Source organism: Lethenteron reissneri, chromosome 36 (assembly GCF_015708825.2).
Source record: "Lethenteron reissneri isolate LAM-NWPU_2019-01 chromosome 36, ASM1570882v1, whole genome shotgun sequence".
NCBI lineage: Eukaryota > Metazoa > Chordata > Hyperoartia > Petromyzontiformes > Petromyzontidae > Lethenteron > Lethenteron reissneri.
Window position 1 is genome coordinate 5,370,980 of NC_083814.1, and position 17,186 is coordinate 5,388,165.

Here is a 17,186-nt window from a genome sequence, read left to right on the forward strand (position 1 = left end):
TTGTCAGAAGAGATGGCGGCCCGCGGTCGAGACGAATGGAAAAAGTGGAGGGTCAAAAAGGAGAGAACAAGCCCCTGGGAACGGAGCGCCTACCGCAGAGGTGGAGCGAGGAAATCGCATCGCGTGCAGGATTGCCGCGTCGCAAGACCGTGATGGCGACGGGCTCGGCGAGGTCATCATTCGGCAGCGGATAGATCACGGGTGGGAGACAATGATGGTGAATCTCGTGAGGCTTTCAATATGATGATAATGTATCGTTCACTTGTTTGTCAGCCACGCTGAGTCGTAGGGGACTCTTTTTCAGGAGGGTCCTGCCGCTGCGTCGGGGTTTTTTTTTTAAATAAGTTTTCAGCTGATTTATGGTGAGCTTTCATATAAGTGGAGGAAACCGGAGCGCCCGGAGAAATCGCACACATGCATGAGGGGGCACCAATCTATCCTCCCAACAGATGAATACAGATGGCGGCAAGTCCACTTGCTGTACCGCCTTTTCCTGGCGAATCAGCGTACCGCATCTCCTCGACGCCCGCGGGAAGGGAGTTTCACAATATCGCTGCCTCCACAGAGCTGGGTTACAGGCCGGGTGCGTAGCCACCACCGCCCGGCTAGCTTAGAGAAGAGAAACACATCGTGCCCGTAGGATGGGCTGGTAGTGGCTTGTCTTATAAAAGCAAGCATGACCCCACGCTCACGGCTGCTCGTTTCAATGGAGATATTCTCATTAAGGTGTGCGTGGAACTATTTGGTCAACCAAAGCCGAGCCGCAGAGTCGGCCGAGCATTTCGTTTGGCAAGGGCTTGTTTTGACTCGTATTGTCAAAACATTGTAACCGTGCAGCAAGGGAATTAATGAAGAGGATAAACATAACAAGAACAGCAACAGATGCCTTACAGGGGATATTACTCCCGTGAATTGGGCACGGCTCATCTCCAACGGCAGCCTCTGGGGCAGTGATGGAAATTCCACGTTGTGATGGTGGGGCTGAGTATGTCCAAAAGACAAACAAATGTCCAACATTTTTAAATGTTGTGGGTTTACTCTCCAACACATCGGTGTGCTTAGTAACTAATTGGCACGTTTCGTTTACATGACAAACTTTACTAATTGGCTGCATCGGCTGGTGGTGGGTGAACGACACATTTATATGTACGCCATCTAACCCAAACGAAAAAAACCTATACTCTGAATGTCCAAAAAGAGGGAACATCCATAATAGAAGCGGTGGCTTCCCATCATACGCAGACTGATGGGAGGTTAAGAGGGGAGGCAGTGTTTGCCGAGGCAGGGAGAGCAAGACAGATTAGGGGTTAGGTGCGATTACAGAGGTAAATATGAGCAAGGCCAGCAAGCAAGGAATTATTTGCAAAACCTGCTGATAAACCTTCCGATTTGAATGCTGCATCACTGCACGAATGCTGCATTACTGAATTAAATATTTTAAAGTGAAGATTACGATTTGCATAACAAATAATAAGTACACTGCTCATTATACAATATAACATTTACGTATTGTGAATGCACAACATGTACTGGGAGAGCGGTGGCGCAGTGGTCAGCGTACCGCGCCACGAACATCGGCAAGCCGAGTTCGATTCCTGGTCACGGCTAGCATCAGCGGCGAGTGATCGAGTGTCATTGAAACTCGCCCCAGGGCAGCCCCTTGACTGGCCGGCGTGGTGAAATATGGTCAAACAACGGCCACAAACGACATGGTGAGGGAAGGCTTTTCTTCGACAGTCGATTTGACGAGGGGCTGCAAATTATGTTTTTCTCTTTTGCTATTTTATTGCGCCGTGTATTTAACGGTGCGAGACAGAAAACGAAAAGGCATGCCAAATGCCAAAATGCATTTCGACTTAAAGTTGAAGAATGCCAAAGTTTTGAAGTGAGCTGTAAGAAAATCCACATATTGGAATGATCTAACATCGGTCCTTAAATATAATGAGTCAGAGGCGAAATGGATGGTGGACAAAGCAGATTGGAAAAGCTGCATTGATGGGCCTGAAAGAGGAGTTAGAGCTGACATTCTTTGGTGGGAGCCAAGATGGGATTTAGTGATCAACAGAGATGATGGGGTTTTTTTTTTTAAAGCCCTTCCACACGAGGCAAATTTCCTCCCACCTTCTGCAATGATTCTCGCACGTGGTCTTGCAGGCTGGAGCAGAGAAGACAATAGAGGAGAAACACCGCCACAAACCTTCAAACTCCACTTCCACACTTCCCCTCGTCCCACGCTCGAGGGTGCGCATCGTGAACGCCGCACGCGTCTTGCTCAGCTTTGAGATGAGCTCGAAAAAATGTTAAATAAAAACGCCCCTATCCATTACAAAGGCGTACATTTACTCTGCAGTGCCCGCGCAAGACTCCTCTGCAGGAAGCTGAGGCTTGAACAGAGTCGTCGCGCGTTCCGTATGAGCAAGGCAACCTTTTGATGCTGTGGGGTAACCCTGCAGGCGGGCGGCTTGCGAGCGGACCCAGCGCACGGCGTGGCAGGCCGTTGAGTACGGCAGTCGGTGCGGGACAACGCGAGGACGAGAACGCAATGCGAAGATGAGAATTGGGTGAGCGGGGGAGTGCAATCCCTCACCCGCAATTGGCACGGTTAGCTACGTACGGTGCGAAAGAAGTTCAACACACAGACACTCACCCACTCACGGTTGGATACAGCGTGCGGCTGTGACATGCTGACAACGTGCGCGGTGTGGATATCAGACGCGGAGGGTTTGGCAAAGTTAAATGTTAAATCGAAGCAGGTATTCGTCGATTTGAACGTTGCAATCCGAGGATCACGATACATATGCGTAATAATAATGAATATTGTTCCATTATTTTTTGGGTTCAGGTCACCCCTTGCAGCCACTGGAGACATGACAATGCAGCGTATTGTTTGTAAAAAAACCATCGTGACTTCGTGGATTGAACCGTGACTCTGAATCGCGACAAATCATCAACACTACACGGGGATGGGCGGCGATTCACTCAACGCAGAGAAAATTCGATTGCTCTACGTACACATCTTGGGCAACTTAAGAAGCTCACCTCGGACTTTTGACTTCTCACAAACACACGCGTGATTCATGTCAGATCAGCGTATTAAACATTACGACTTGGAAGGAAACAAGGGGCTAACGGGGAATAGCGGGAGCGCACGGATGCCCAGATCCACAGGTCTACGTTGTTGTTTGTCGTAAGATAGATCCGTTCCTCCTAGAACATTGCTCTTGTCGGTTGGAGAGAGAATCTGCCCCGGGAGTGTGGCCTGGGCAATCCGGCACTGTGCACGACATATCCCTGCTGTGCCGCAATAATTATCTCCTAAAATAGCTCGCGTTGCCCGTGTTGGGTGGAATTATTCTGTGTTCAAACACTGCACTGAATTTTAAATACGTGCCAAAGATATATACTCCAATAATGCATGTTGCACTGTGAACGTGTACTTTTCATTATAACAGCACTCCATGACATGTGTGCGTGTGTACGTGGCGCAGTGGTCATAGCGCTGCGCTACGAATCCAGCGACCCGAGTTCGATTCCTGCTCATGGCCAACACCAGTGACGATAATCTGAACCAGTCAAATGTACCTATCGGGAGCGGCGTGTAAACATCGCCACTTGGGAGACAAAGGCGGCCGGGCGGTGGTGTTGGCCACCCACCCCCTCGTGTGCTGCCCCGGCCTTTATAGGTGCTCGCTAACAGCACTTGCCCCAACAGTCTGTTAAAGGCTCTACGGGGGGTTCGTTGTCATTGTCTTGTATAAGGCATAAACAAACAAAAAAAACCATACATTTCGATTTTTTAGCTTTCGTGACTGCAGGGATTCATCTTCTTGGTTCTTTTGGTAAAGTCACGTAGAAGGGAAATAATAAAATATATAATGGTTTATTTTTATTATTTTATTATTTCCCTTCTACGTGACTTTACTGAAAGAACCAAGAAAAAAACCCATCTCATTTTTAGACTTACAAATGATAGAGAATTGTGCCGTCAGCAAGCGCCGAGGACGATCAGTCCTGGCCTACCGTGGGCTGGTGTGGCTACAGCCATGCTGATGTCCACAGGACAGGCCAAGTAACAACATCACGGCGCTTCGGCCCAGAGAAGCTCTCCAATAGACGGTTCGATGCGAGTAGGCAAAAGTGCGCATGGCCTGGAATCGAACTCGGGTTACTCGTATCGAAGTGGATTAATAATTAACCTAGATTTGAAGCTTTCGTGACTGCAAGGATTCATACTGTTAGGTTTTTTTTTTTTTCGGTAAAGTCAAGTAAAAACATTTTTACTAAAAGTAATAACAGAAATAAAATTGAAATATTTTATTTTATTTCTATTATTACTTTTAGTCATTTTATTTTTTACCTACGTGACTTTACCGAAAAAAAAACCTAAGAGTATAATAATTAACCATCCATCAAATAATTGCATTACGAGTGAACATGAACAAATTCCGCCACTGTGCCGCCCTGCCACTCTCATCGATAAATCCATTGCTCGTCACATATCTGATAACCTCCTTCTGGATGAGCGCGTGTACTGCATCCACACATGACACACTTGCACAACGACAATTTCTCAATATACTTAACACGCTCCACTGTATGCATAGGGCCATGTGGTTTAAGCATGCGTTTAAGTTGTAATGGACAAAGGTGGCGAGGTGACCCCGTCACGACATGTTCGGTAGCCTTGTACTTAGCCCTGCCAAGCACTTCCCACATTGATCTAGAGCCGTGCGCGTGTGTCATTTATTTGCGTGTTCATATCTACTTACGTGTGTGTGTGCGTGCGAGCGAGCGATGGGGAACGCTAATGCAGCGGTTCACGCTTTGCGATGCGAACCCGATGACCCGAGTTTCCCGCTCACGGCTATCACCAGTAACGATTATATCAACCGGTCCTGGGCCTCCCTGAGGTCAACTCAGCCTCAAATGAGTAGATGGTGCGTTGCGTAAAATGATCGCCACTGGGGAGACAAAGGCGGCCGGGCGTGGTGCTGGCCACCCACCCGCTCATGTGCCGTGCCGGTCTTCATAGGTGCTCGCTAATACTAGCACTTGCCCAACAGCTATATGTGGGATCTTTGTATTTTTGTGCGAGAAATGAGATCTTCCCAAGTGCCCCGTTGTGACAAAGTCCAAATAGTCGATGAGAACTATAAATATTAATCAGCCATTTTCTATCCACTGTGAGATCAGGTTTTCTGTATGTTGACAACAATGGCCCGTGCCTTGTTTGCCCACAAATAATTATTACTGCTGAATGACAGCGGTCACCTGCCTGGGGCAGAATTGACCTCAGCGATTCGAGTTATTTTTAACGGCAAATACAAGACTCCAAAAATATCTGCTCACAATTCACCCACCGTGCTTAATGGGCCAAGTCGTCAGCAGCGTCTGGTGACAAATTTTTATTTGCACACGAGCATGACCAGCATTCAAGTCTCCTGCTGGACGTGGCTGTGGTGAGACCCCAGTGGGTTAACGGCACGCCCCGCTGGGCCAAAACACGAGCCCCTGAAAATTGGACATCCTAAGATAAAAGACAAAATACAAAGATCCCCCATATAGCCTGAACAGACTGTTGAGGCAAGTGCCGTTTGCAGGTAGCACCTATGAAGGCCGACATGGCACACGAGGGGGTGAGTGGCAGCACCACGCCCGACCGCCTTTGTCTCCCCGGTGGCGATGTTTACACACCACACCAGGTAGTCATTTTGAGGCTGAGTTGACCTAGCGGACACCCCGGGTCGGTTTAGATAATCGTCACCGGCGTTGGCCATGAGCGGGAATCGAACTCGGGTGGCCGGATTCCGAGCGCAGCGTAGCGCTAACCGCTACAACTACCGCCTCACCACCGCACAAAGACAAAGATCCCCCATATAGCCTGAACAGACTGTTGGGACAAGTGCTGTTACCAAGCACCTATAAAGGCCGGCACGGTGGCACACGAGAGGCTGGGTGGCTAGCACCACGCCCGGCCGCCTTTGTCTCCCTAGTGGCGATGTTTTAACAAACCGCACCAGGTACTAATTTGAGGCTGAGTCGACCTTGGGGAGGCCCAGGACCGGTTCAGATAATCGTCACTGGTGTTGGTGGCTGCGAGCGGGAATAGAACCCATGTTGCCGGGTTCGTAGCCCAGCGAGCTCACCACAACACGACCGCTCCGCACTACACACAGGTTCTCACACGCGTAGTGAGTTTGACAATTTAAGTGGTGAGCGTAGCAAATGCAACGATGTGTGCTTAAATTTCCCTCCAGAAAAAGCATTTTGCCAAGGCTCTCCGACGTTTGGGAGCTTCTTCACCGTACCGAGCAATGCGCGGTACAACCCCGAAAACACATCGGAGAGACGCACAGCACAACCGCGAAAAGCCATGCGCGGCATATGTACCCCTTCCGTGAATTGAGTCAAGCCCCCTCTCTCGGAGAAATTGATGTTCAATTTGGCACCGAGAAAAACCGACTTGTCACTCATCCGCACAAGCCAAACGAACGCGGCCTCGTGGGCTGTGTAAGAGAGAACGCCGAAAGATACCGTGCAGCGTCGAGCAACGTCACTGCCAAGGCATTTGGACGTGCGTATGCATGTGCTTGTGCGTGCGTGTGCTTGTGCGTGCGTGCGTGCGCGCGTCGCTGTGTCACGGGCGCCAGTCGAAAACGTAAAACCTGGCTCGCTGCACGCCGCACGGACGATGACGATGCCCGCAGTTGTGAATTGGACAAAACATTGACGCGGCGGCTGGAGAGTAATGGAAAAAAAACGAAAGTTCGCATGATGTGAGCCGTTTTTCTTATTGCCCGCCAAAAGCGAGTGGGATTAATGAACGAGGAGGTGGTGGCGGTGCCTTCCCCCATCGCTCCCTTCCCCTGCCTTCCCTGTGGCTTCTCATCGCATGGCCCCGGGCCTGACACAAGACCCCCCCCCCCCCCCCCAAGACCCTCGCCTCTATAAAGGCCTTGGTATTGATGGGGGTGGGGAAGGGGAGTTGAGGGAGGAAGTGAGGGAGAAAGTGAGGGAGGGAGTTGAAGGAGGGAGTTGAGGGTGTAAGGGAGGGAGGGAGTTGAAGGAGGGAGGGAGTTGAGGGAGGGAGGGATCGTTGCGTGGTGGAGAGGAGGTACAGACGCACCACAACGTGCACGTCGAAGGCGAAAATGAGTGGCGCAGCAATTATCATCTCTTACCTGAAGCGAGAATCTCTCTTTGCTGCTGATACGTACTATTGCCATAATTTGTAAGCGTGATAATGATTTCCAATAAATATTATTGCACCAGTAACCGCAGTAGGCTTTGCTCACTATTGGCTTTAGTGTCACACTTTATGAAGGGCAAATTACTTGGTTCACTGATGGGGATGTGACATTCTTGTAAAGGTTTAGCACAACGCGTTAAGCGTTTTACAACTGTAGGCTCACCTCTGCATTGCCCGTGAAACTAAACAACCTCTGGCCCATAATTTTTGGGAATGGCCCAAATTTCGAAGAAACGTATTTTTCTGTTTGTTTTTCGAGTCATAAGCACAGACTCGATTCTTTTGTGCCAATAAGCATCAACGCTTTTGTGCTAATTCTTAGGCCAATACCGATGATTAAAAAGCACAGACTCGGCAAAGCCCCTAACCAAATTTCACCGGTCTGGGCCTTTTAGATCATCATTACAATTGACATCATTCACCCACTCACTCACTCACTCAGCGAAATGGCAATCATCTGTATGTAATAGAGAGTTCCAATCCACAAGAAGGGAGAGGAGGAAAAAAGAACATAGAGAAAATAAAAAAAACGCAGGGACAGGAGGCAGGTCAGTGCTTTTCCAATGGCAATGATCCACCCTGCAGCGTGGTGGTCACGCCGTGTTGCGCGTACACACAAGAGCGAGCGGGCGGGCGAGCGAGCAAGCAGGCGAGCGGGGCAGGCGAGCGTGCGTGTGCGTGCGTGTGCGTGCGGGCGCGCTCACCTCGTTAGTATTCCACCGGTGCCTCTCCTTGGGCAAGGTCGAACACTTGGGCAAACACTCCAACAGCTTCTTTGGCAGAAAGACGGTCACATGGTTATTGTTGTTGTCTAGAAAACACGGGCAGAAAAAAGAGAGAGAGAGCGCGCTGAGTGTCAGTGTTATTTAAATTGAATTTCGGCTGTTTTATTGGTTCACTCCGTTGTGAATAATGCATGCATTTTAAACGGGGCTTGATTTATAATTGGAGAATTTATGGGGAGGTGGTTTTCTTTTAAATTACATTTTTAGAAAATCTTTCCACATTTCGAACCGAGTGTCTCGGCATGCTTGACTCGTAGTCAGAAGATTGTGAGTCTAAATCCTGCCATGGGGGGGGGGGGGGGGGGGGGTCAATGTCTCCCATCATCGCTCTAAGGACCGATAAAAACGAGTACCACTTTGTCGGAAGACGACAGCGGTTCACGTCGTACAGAAAGGCTGCCAAAAGAAAACTACGGAATTCTCACGACCGGCTCAAGGCTGCGCACAGAGATGAGCAGCATCCCAGGATAGCGTGAGCAGGGAGACGCTTTGACTTAACTAGATGAGAGAAGCACTGTGCCCCGGTCTCCCTGGCTAAAAAGTGAGCATCTATCCCAAAAGCCACTCTCGCGATCAATTGAACCAACCACATTTAGCAAACCATCAATATATTTGAGGGCTATTGTGCTAAATGACAAACGTAGTTCCATTATTGAATGAGTTTAGACATGAAATGTAAACCAGAGATTTGATTAAATTCATTCTGTCATTATCCCACGCACTCTCAGATTCCAAGGAACAGTCAACGTGCCACTCACATAACACACCACCAGTTCAATTCGCGCTTGGCGCTGTTAGTCAATAAAGTTGATTAATTGACAGCGGAACTGAATGAACTACTTTTTTCTATGATTGATGATACGAGGAATTTCAAACGACCGTTTCTTGTCTGCAATCGCTGACAGGCACAAAATAACCATTCGTGTCGTCGCGGAAAATAGAACGAACAAAATGAATAAGTAGACAATGTAAGAACAGGTTTTTACCCTTTCTGGCAATAAAACAGTTGTGTCAAGATGTTCAAACACCAAACCGAAACCTTTTGCAAAGAAAATCGCGTTCGCATTAACCACACATACTTGTGATGAACACGCATCTTAACACAACTGTTTTATTGCCAGAAAGGGATAAAACCTATCATCATATTTTGATACTGGCAAGGGAGGTCCTATGAAGTAGACAATATTTTATACCAGCTTGTTTGCCCGTCCAAAGGATGAGTGTATATTGCAGTAAATCTAAAATATTCAATAGAAACATTGTTCAGCTCATGATCATTAATGAGGGGTGGGGTTGCCCCATGTGGAGTGACGTTACCGGCTAATGGTTATTGTGGAGGGGTGCAGCCTGTGGAGTGACGTCACCCGCTCATGATTATTAATGAGGGAAGGGGTGGGACTCATGTGGAGTGACGTCACGTGGGGGGGTGGGCCTCACGTGGAGTGACGTCACACGGGGGGGTTGGCCTCATGTGGAGTGACGTCACGCGGGGGGGTGGGCCTCACGTGGAGTGACGTCACACGCGGGACACACACACATACATTTTTGGCTGATATTAGTAATATCTGTCCCTTCACTTAAAAAATTAAGGTCTTTTTTTTTACACTTCCTGTCAACCACAACGCCTTCTGGGCGTGCGCAATTTCAGCAGCATTGGTTCAACGCAAGCAAACTGGAGGACCAGAGTTTGCTCGATCTGAAGTGGCTCAAGCAAATTGCCATGGAGTTCAACAGCGCGCGCTGCGCACACACACATCGTGTAACGGTCCCTTCTCTCTTCGCTCCGGCGACGTGCCGTACACGCCACCTGCGGCAACTTTGTGCGACACGTTACGAGCAAGATGCGGCCGGTGACACGCGCGATGGAATGGTTTGTGAACCCTATGTGCGTTCACAGGGGCTGTGAGCGGTGATGACCCAACAAGTTTTACAGATCTCGCAGGCTCCTATATCTTTTTTTTATTCCTCTAAACGTGCCACCGTATTCCTTCACGACGAAGTCTACGAGTTGGTTTTCCAATTCATGGGACGCAATATGCAGGTCACGTGACGGCCACCCAACGCTTGCTGCGACGGCACAGTTATACCCCGAGAAAACTCTTAAATACCAATAACAACACGTAAACTGTGAGCATCTTCTAAAGTCGGTAACATTCCCAATCTGATGAATGCTAATTATTACACGATAATTTAGGTACATCTAATTTGTGTAATCTCATTACGTCACTCTGCAATGTTTTTCTAATGTTGTTACGTGCGAAATGAGACCAAAAGTTGTGGTGACCACCCTCAGCTTTTCATATGCTGCTTATTAGGCAATTAAAATGAGCCTCTTCCATTCTTAAGTACATCAGCAGCCCCACCAATGCTTTTTTTGCAGCAGCAAGCAGAAGCAGCAGCCATGGAGAGAAAAAAAATCATTATAATTACGTCTGATTCAATTATACATCGTTATTGCATCGCTTATCAAACGCTCGTGTTCACAACTGCACAAAACATAAGCAATTTTCCACGTGCAAAAAAACGATAGATTTTTTATTTCCCAGCCCATCCTGGATATGGTAACAAGCGCAACTTTGACAATCCAGTCAAGTAAGTGAGTCTCGTCTACCCGCCCCACGTTATAAAAACAGTTATATTGTGCACAGATATCTATGAAACTATGCCGGTGGATACGTTCAGTTGAGTTGAGTTTGGACAAAGCAAAACTGTTTAATAATAATGATGACAACTTGTAAAACGCACAGTATAGACTCGCTCTTTAAGAGAGAGAGCGACTCAGAGGTGTGATGAACCACAGAGACAAGCGAGTAAGGCATCCACGTGGCGAGCTGACGCCAAACAATTGCCAAAGCTCTGTGTTTCTCAACATATAAAGGCCGATTAATGAGTGCTCATATTGGATTTGATGTGTGGCGGTAGTAGGGTTAGTTTCTGTTCTCCGTGTTTATCTGCGCGAGTAAAAGGTGCCCTTTGGCTCCGCTTAGCATAGTTGGCTACGTGGGGTGCGAAAGAAGTCCAACATACATACATACAAGACCATGACATGGGCTTATGAGTCCGTGTACAAAGCCGTACGGACAAGACCAAAAAACGTGCGGCTACACACAGACAACACGAAGATTTCTCCACTGTTCACTCTTCTTATCCCTCGCTGGGTGCAGTGGCGCACACAGCCAGTAATCCAGCTCCTCGCAGCTGTAATCCAGCTGGCTTATACTTTAAGGAGAATTTATCTGATAACAGGATATTGCACGGATCAATTTGGGGATACGGACAATTGGGAGGTCCGGATAGCGGGTGCATGGCCAAGAGGAACATCGTTGCAGTGGTAAAAAAAAATCCGCTACTCCGGCAGCGAGCCTTCGGTAATGCGGCGCTTTGCGCGCAAAGGTTGGCGGGACCGTGCAGATTTGTGGAAGCGCCAAAAGCTTGCGAGGCTCAAGGCGGTTAAAGGAGCGCGAAACACAGCAGGGCGTGTTTGCGAACCCGTCCGTGTGGATTTCACTGCCGCTGCGTCCCGTTGCGTTGAGTGGATTTTCCCGGCGGCCTCCTCGCGTTTCCTCCCTCCCGCAGACAAATGACCCCTTTAGAAAAATTGACCAAACAATTAATTTTCGAGGGGGGGCGGGGGGGAATGAAACGAGTCTCAACACTCAGTGAGGCATCGCCCCAGAACAAATAAATGACATTATTAGTGTGTGATTATCCGTGTTAAGTCAATAGACCTAATCTCTTGCAGCAGAGCGAAATTTGTCTGTGGGATAAATCTGGAATTGTGATTTAACCACAATAAAAATGGATCATCTGCCCCCCCCCCCCCCCCGAGTCACTTGACTCACCTGAGTATTCATTTTCATCTATGAATTATTTTGAAACCCAATAGCATTGCTATGAGTCATCTCTTTAAACAATTTAAAACTATAAAAAAAAATAGTATTTTACCAGGTAAGGCCAACTGAGCTAGAAAGCTCTTTTTCAGTAGCGACCTGGCCACAAATGATAGCGCAATGAAGTGGCTTATCACGTGGAAATTTATAGCAGCCAAATACTCTAAACGCGTGTGTTCTAAACGTGGAGGGGAAAACCCGAGGACATAAGAGAAAAATATCCACGCGACCACGGGGAAAACATGCAAACTCAAAATATACGGCAGGCGTCAGATTTGGGATCGAACTCATGACCTCCTGTATACCAGGCGAGGCAGATAACGTCTCGCCACCACGCCGCATTTGATAAGAATGCAACGTGTGGACGGTAGCATGCAAGTGCCTTGATTTAACGGAGAAAAACAAAGGCATATTAAAATAAAAACCCTTTAAAACAATGAGCGAGATTTCACAATCATCATAATTGCCCGCAGCCAAATCACTCTGAATGCACCTGAACTCGTCAGATATCTGAGGCTAAGCAGATTTCAGCTTGGTTAGGATTTGACTTCATAGGAATAGCAGGTGCTAGAGATTTCAGCTGTGCAGTGGTCAGTATAGTAACAGATTATTGAAAGCATATGTGTGGGGTTTCTCATCTCAGCGTCGCTCCCTATAATCCACGACATTTCTTAGGGTATCATTAGACCTCCATTGCCAGTACCAAAATATAATAATAGGGGTTTTCCCCTTTTTTCTGGTGGCCATTACTTTGATAGTGCATTGTCTTTGAGCTGTACGCTTTTTGGCGTCCTCTGGTCGAGCACTAATTGGGTCGAGGCTCAAAAGAAAGCCATCCCTGGTGTGGACCAATCAGTTTCAAGGACAATGCATATATTATCATAGTATGTTTTTTGTTTGCATTTTAACTGCAAGTATTGTGGTTAATGCAGACATGAATCGTTGTTAAAAGGTTTCAGTTTTGTTGCTAGAAAAAAGGAGAAAACCCCTATTATTTCTTATGGTATTCTTCCCATACATCAAACACCCATTCATGAAATTGGCCATATATCCCAATACAGGATCCTCCGAAATAAGAGGACATAAGGCTCTCCTGGGTATAAAAAAATATATAAACATAATCATCGTCACATCACTGAACAAACACTTTAAGAATGTTATAAATAGTGTGCTTAATATTCAGGCCCTTCAATATTTCATGAACCGTCCTGATTTTTGGGGGGTTCAAATTCAATGCACGAATCGATTATTTTTCTTATCCTGTGGGTGATGTAGAGATGTGGATGTTTTACAGAGAGAGCAGCCCCCCCCCCCTTTTGTATAAACTCAATCACCCGAGGTTTTGTCGCTGACATAAATCACAACATCAATAAAAGAAAAGTAATTTTTATAGATCGCAGTCTATTGCTCGTCGTTCACTATCAAAGCCAAATGCACGGCGCGGATTACGTGGCCATTTACAACTTGGGGAACCTGGTGACACGATAAATGTGGTGCAGCGTGCACACACAAACACGCCCGTGCACAGGGGAAAAAAAAACTCCAAACTTCGTACAATTAAAATTAATTCAAAACTTAGCTCGTAACCTTGGAAGATTGTTTTTTTTTGGCTCTCACGGAAAATTGATCGTTTGCTGCTGTTGTATAAATAGACTTGAGCCGGGGCATCGTTTGCTAATTAAAAGGTAACGTTCACAACTTGAAATTCACGAGGTTAAAATTTATCACGACTGTACTAGTCTCTGAAATGTCAACAACAAAAAAACTACATTTAAAGTTTGGGGGTGTTTCAATTATTGCGCTCCGATGCTCGTTACGAATTGCCGGATAAGATATACACACACACAGGGGTGCCTGCCACTCGATACGCATGTGGAAAAGTAAAGTGCAGTTTCTTGGGTCGCCCCTTCCTCTCAATGTGTTACTTTTGGTCAAATGTCAATCGCTGAGAATGCCCTTCTCCTCTGTTCGTAGTTGCACGTTGCTCATGATCCTATAAACATCCTCTTATTATCTGCGTCCATGTCTCTATACTATTACTCTACGTGCGTTGAGTGGCACCTTATTTCTCACCAACTCACTCAACACTTCCCTACTCACATACACGGTCATTCACCTCGTCACTCACCTACTCACTCAGGATCCCCTTCCCCCCTCTGATTGTCTGTATCTATGCCTCTGCACTATGACTCCATGCTGCTAACATACTCACTCACCTACCCAATAATTCATCTACTCACTCACCTACCCAAAATTAATCTACTCACTCACCTACCAAATAATTCATCTACTCACTCACCTCCCCAATAATTCACCTACTCACTCACCTACCCAATAATTCATATACTCACTCACCTATCAAATAATTCACCTACTCACTCACCTACCCAATAATTAATCTACTCACTAACCTACCAAATAATTCACCTATTCACTTACCGACCCAATAATTAACCTACTCACTCACCTACTCACTTACCAACTCGCCTACCCAATAATTCATCTACTCACTCACCTACCCAATAATTCACCTACTCACTTACCTACCCAATAATTCACCTACTCACTTACCTACCCAATAATTCACATACTCACCTACTTGCTTAACAACTCACCTACCCAATAATTCACATACTCACTTACCAACTCACATACCCAATGATTAACCTACACACTCACCGACTCACATACCTACCCAATAATTCACCTACTTACTCACCTATTCACTTACCAACTCGCCTACCCAATAATTAATCTACTCACTCACCTACCCAATAATTCACCTACTCACTTACCTACACAATAATTCACCTACTTACTTACCTACCCAATAATTCACCTACTCACTCACCTACTCACTTACCAGCTCACCTACCCAATAATTCACATACTTACCTACTCACTTACCTACTCACCTACCCAATAATTCATATACTCACCTACTCACTTACCTACTCACTACATACTTACCTACCCAATAATTAACCTACTCATTCACCTACTCACTGACCAACTCACCTACCCAATGATTAACCAACTCACTCACTTACTCGCCTACCCAATAATTCACCTACTCCCTCATCTACTCACCTACCCCAATAATTCACCGACTCACTCACCTACTCACTCAAGATCCCCTCTTTCTCCTCATACTGTTCTCTGCATATATGGCTCTATGTTTTGAGTGCAACAGCGATTTTTCAACCCCGTTGAGACCGGTAAATATCGAGGGATCGGTCCCAAAACTCGATGTGGCTTCTGTTTCAAAACAGGCAAACTAATAAAACCGGGAGACGCTAACCTTGGAAATAAGAAAACGCGAAATTTTAGTGGCACCTTGATTGCGCGCGCACAAACGCACACACACATGCACAGAGCCGCACGTTTGAATTCAATTGAAATGATTGGAAATAAATATGCGAATAGGTAAATGTCGCAATGCATTCGCCGGGAAGAAACATTCTAGATCTATTCCGCACAATATAATTCGGAATGAACAAAAATAACGAAGAGCCTGGAAACCTAATCATTTTGTTTTATGGCTCATTGAAGTGACCGAGTTATTACCCTAACTTTACGAGTTATTCATATTTAGTGCAGTGCAGGCAAATTATGAAATGATAACTGGGTGCCTATCAGAGCTCCAAGCATGCCCTGGGTTTTCAAACCAACTCCTCTGACTCTTGCTAGCGGAGCCCTCGTTGCTAAAGGAGATTCTATGGAAATAAATAATTGTCTTCTGATAAAGTACGTGAATGCCCATTGCTGTAAAAACTGATATACACGTGCAATAAATACAACTGAACATGCAAATCATTAAAAAACATTACGTGATTATTAAACATCACAGTAAAGTTTCACCTATAACGTTTTATAAGCACATTTCATTTGCAATGGCACAATTCTAATAATTTTAATATGCCAAAACTACTCAAGTTTTATTCCTTTATAGACACATTCGGAGTATATCATAACGCGATTCAGCTACCAATGGAAAAGCCGGCCAACAAAACTCTGATTTGCGAGGCATCTCTTTCGTCCTGGAATCAAATGATCCGGCTACAATGTCTATCTCAACGGTGGCCCTGCAGATCTGGGGTGTAACCACGTCTTGTGCAGGAGACGTGGAGTTGCCACCACTGAGATCCTGGGTTCAAATCATCTGGGCAGTCACCGGTAGTAATATCGTGGATTATTTCTCTCAACCCAGTTACCGATGAGCACACACAAATGAGCATGCGATTCAACACTGGTTTAACACGTAAGCTTTCACGACCGATATTAATTCATAAGAAAGATTTTTTTTGGGGGGGGGGGGGTTAGATCGCGTAAATATAAACGTGTCGTTAACCCACCGCCACTCGACACAGACAATTGCTATCCAACACACCGGTGTGTCGAAGCAGTAACTAATTGGCACGTTTTGTTTGTGTGACAAACCTTACTAATTGGCTGTGTCGAGTGGTGGTGGGTTAATGACACATTCATATTTACGCGATGAAACCCAAAAAACTTGAGGACGATTTAACGTAAATTTTCCCTTAATTTGGCTGATTACAGCACTGACATTATTATTTACCATGAAGCTAACACTCTTCACAGGGCATGACGGTAAGCTGCCTTAATATTGGGGCGAGATAAATCCAATGAAGTTATTTCATAAGTACTGCTGCGGTTTCATCTTCTGAGAGCCATTCGCTGACACACTGTTGAGAGTCCTAAATGGAAACATCTTCATCCGATGACATCGCATAATTGGAGTATAATTACTCTTTGGGTCTTTCGGTAAAGTCACGTAGATACAAAAATAATTTTAAAAATCACGACATTTCGATCTCAACACAAGCAATCCTCAGTTCTCCTGCTGTAGTCGCAATTTTTTTAAATCTTACGTGACTTTACCAAAAGACCCAAAGAGTATGAATTCCTGCAGTTACGAAAGCTTTAAGTCAAGATGGAATACAATTTGCAAATCAAACACAAAAAAAACACATTTGTCCAGCTGAGAGGCAACTGCCCTGCCATGAGGCCAGCGATCGTGGGCTGGGTCCTCTGCAAACCTAACCCACGAGTGGGCCGGGACTCTGCCATAAGCCTCCCCCTTGTTGCTGAGTGATGGAGGAGTGGAAAGGTAAATTGTCCATGACACCGGCACACGCATGATGGCCATCTCTCGTGAAAAGTAATGGGAATCTTTCTTACCCACGAGCGTGTGCGGACAGGACGCCGTGCTTAACGCCGGCGTCTCAAGGAGACGGGGCG

The 17,186-nt window shown here is 46.3% G+C and overlaps 1 protein-coding gene across 1 annotated transcript in view; it reads right to left on the reverse strand.

Annotated features, from left to right (window-relative positions):
* Positions 1-17,186, reverse strand: part of LOC133351033 (calmodulin-binding transcription activator 2-like) — a 615,463-nt gene that overhangs the window by 509,568 nt on the left and 88,709 nt on the right. The window contains 1 exon segment of the mRNA XM_061565919.1: positions 7,954-8,060. Coding sequence (XP_061421903.1) covers positions 7,954-8,060 — 107 coding nt within the window.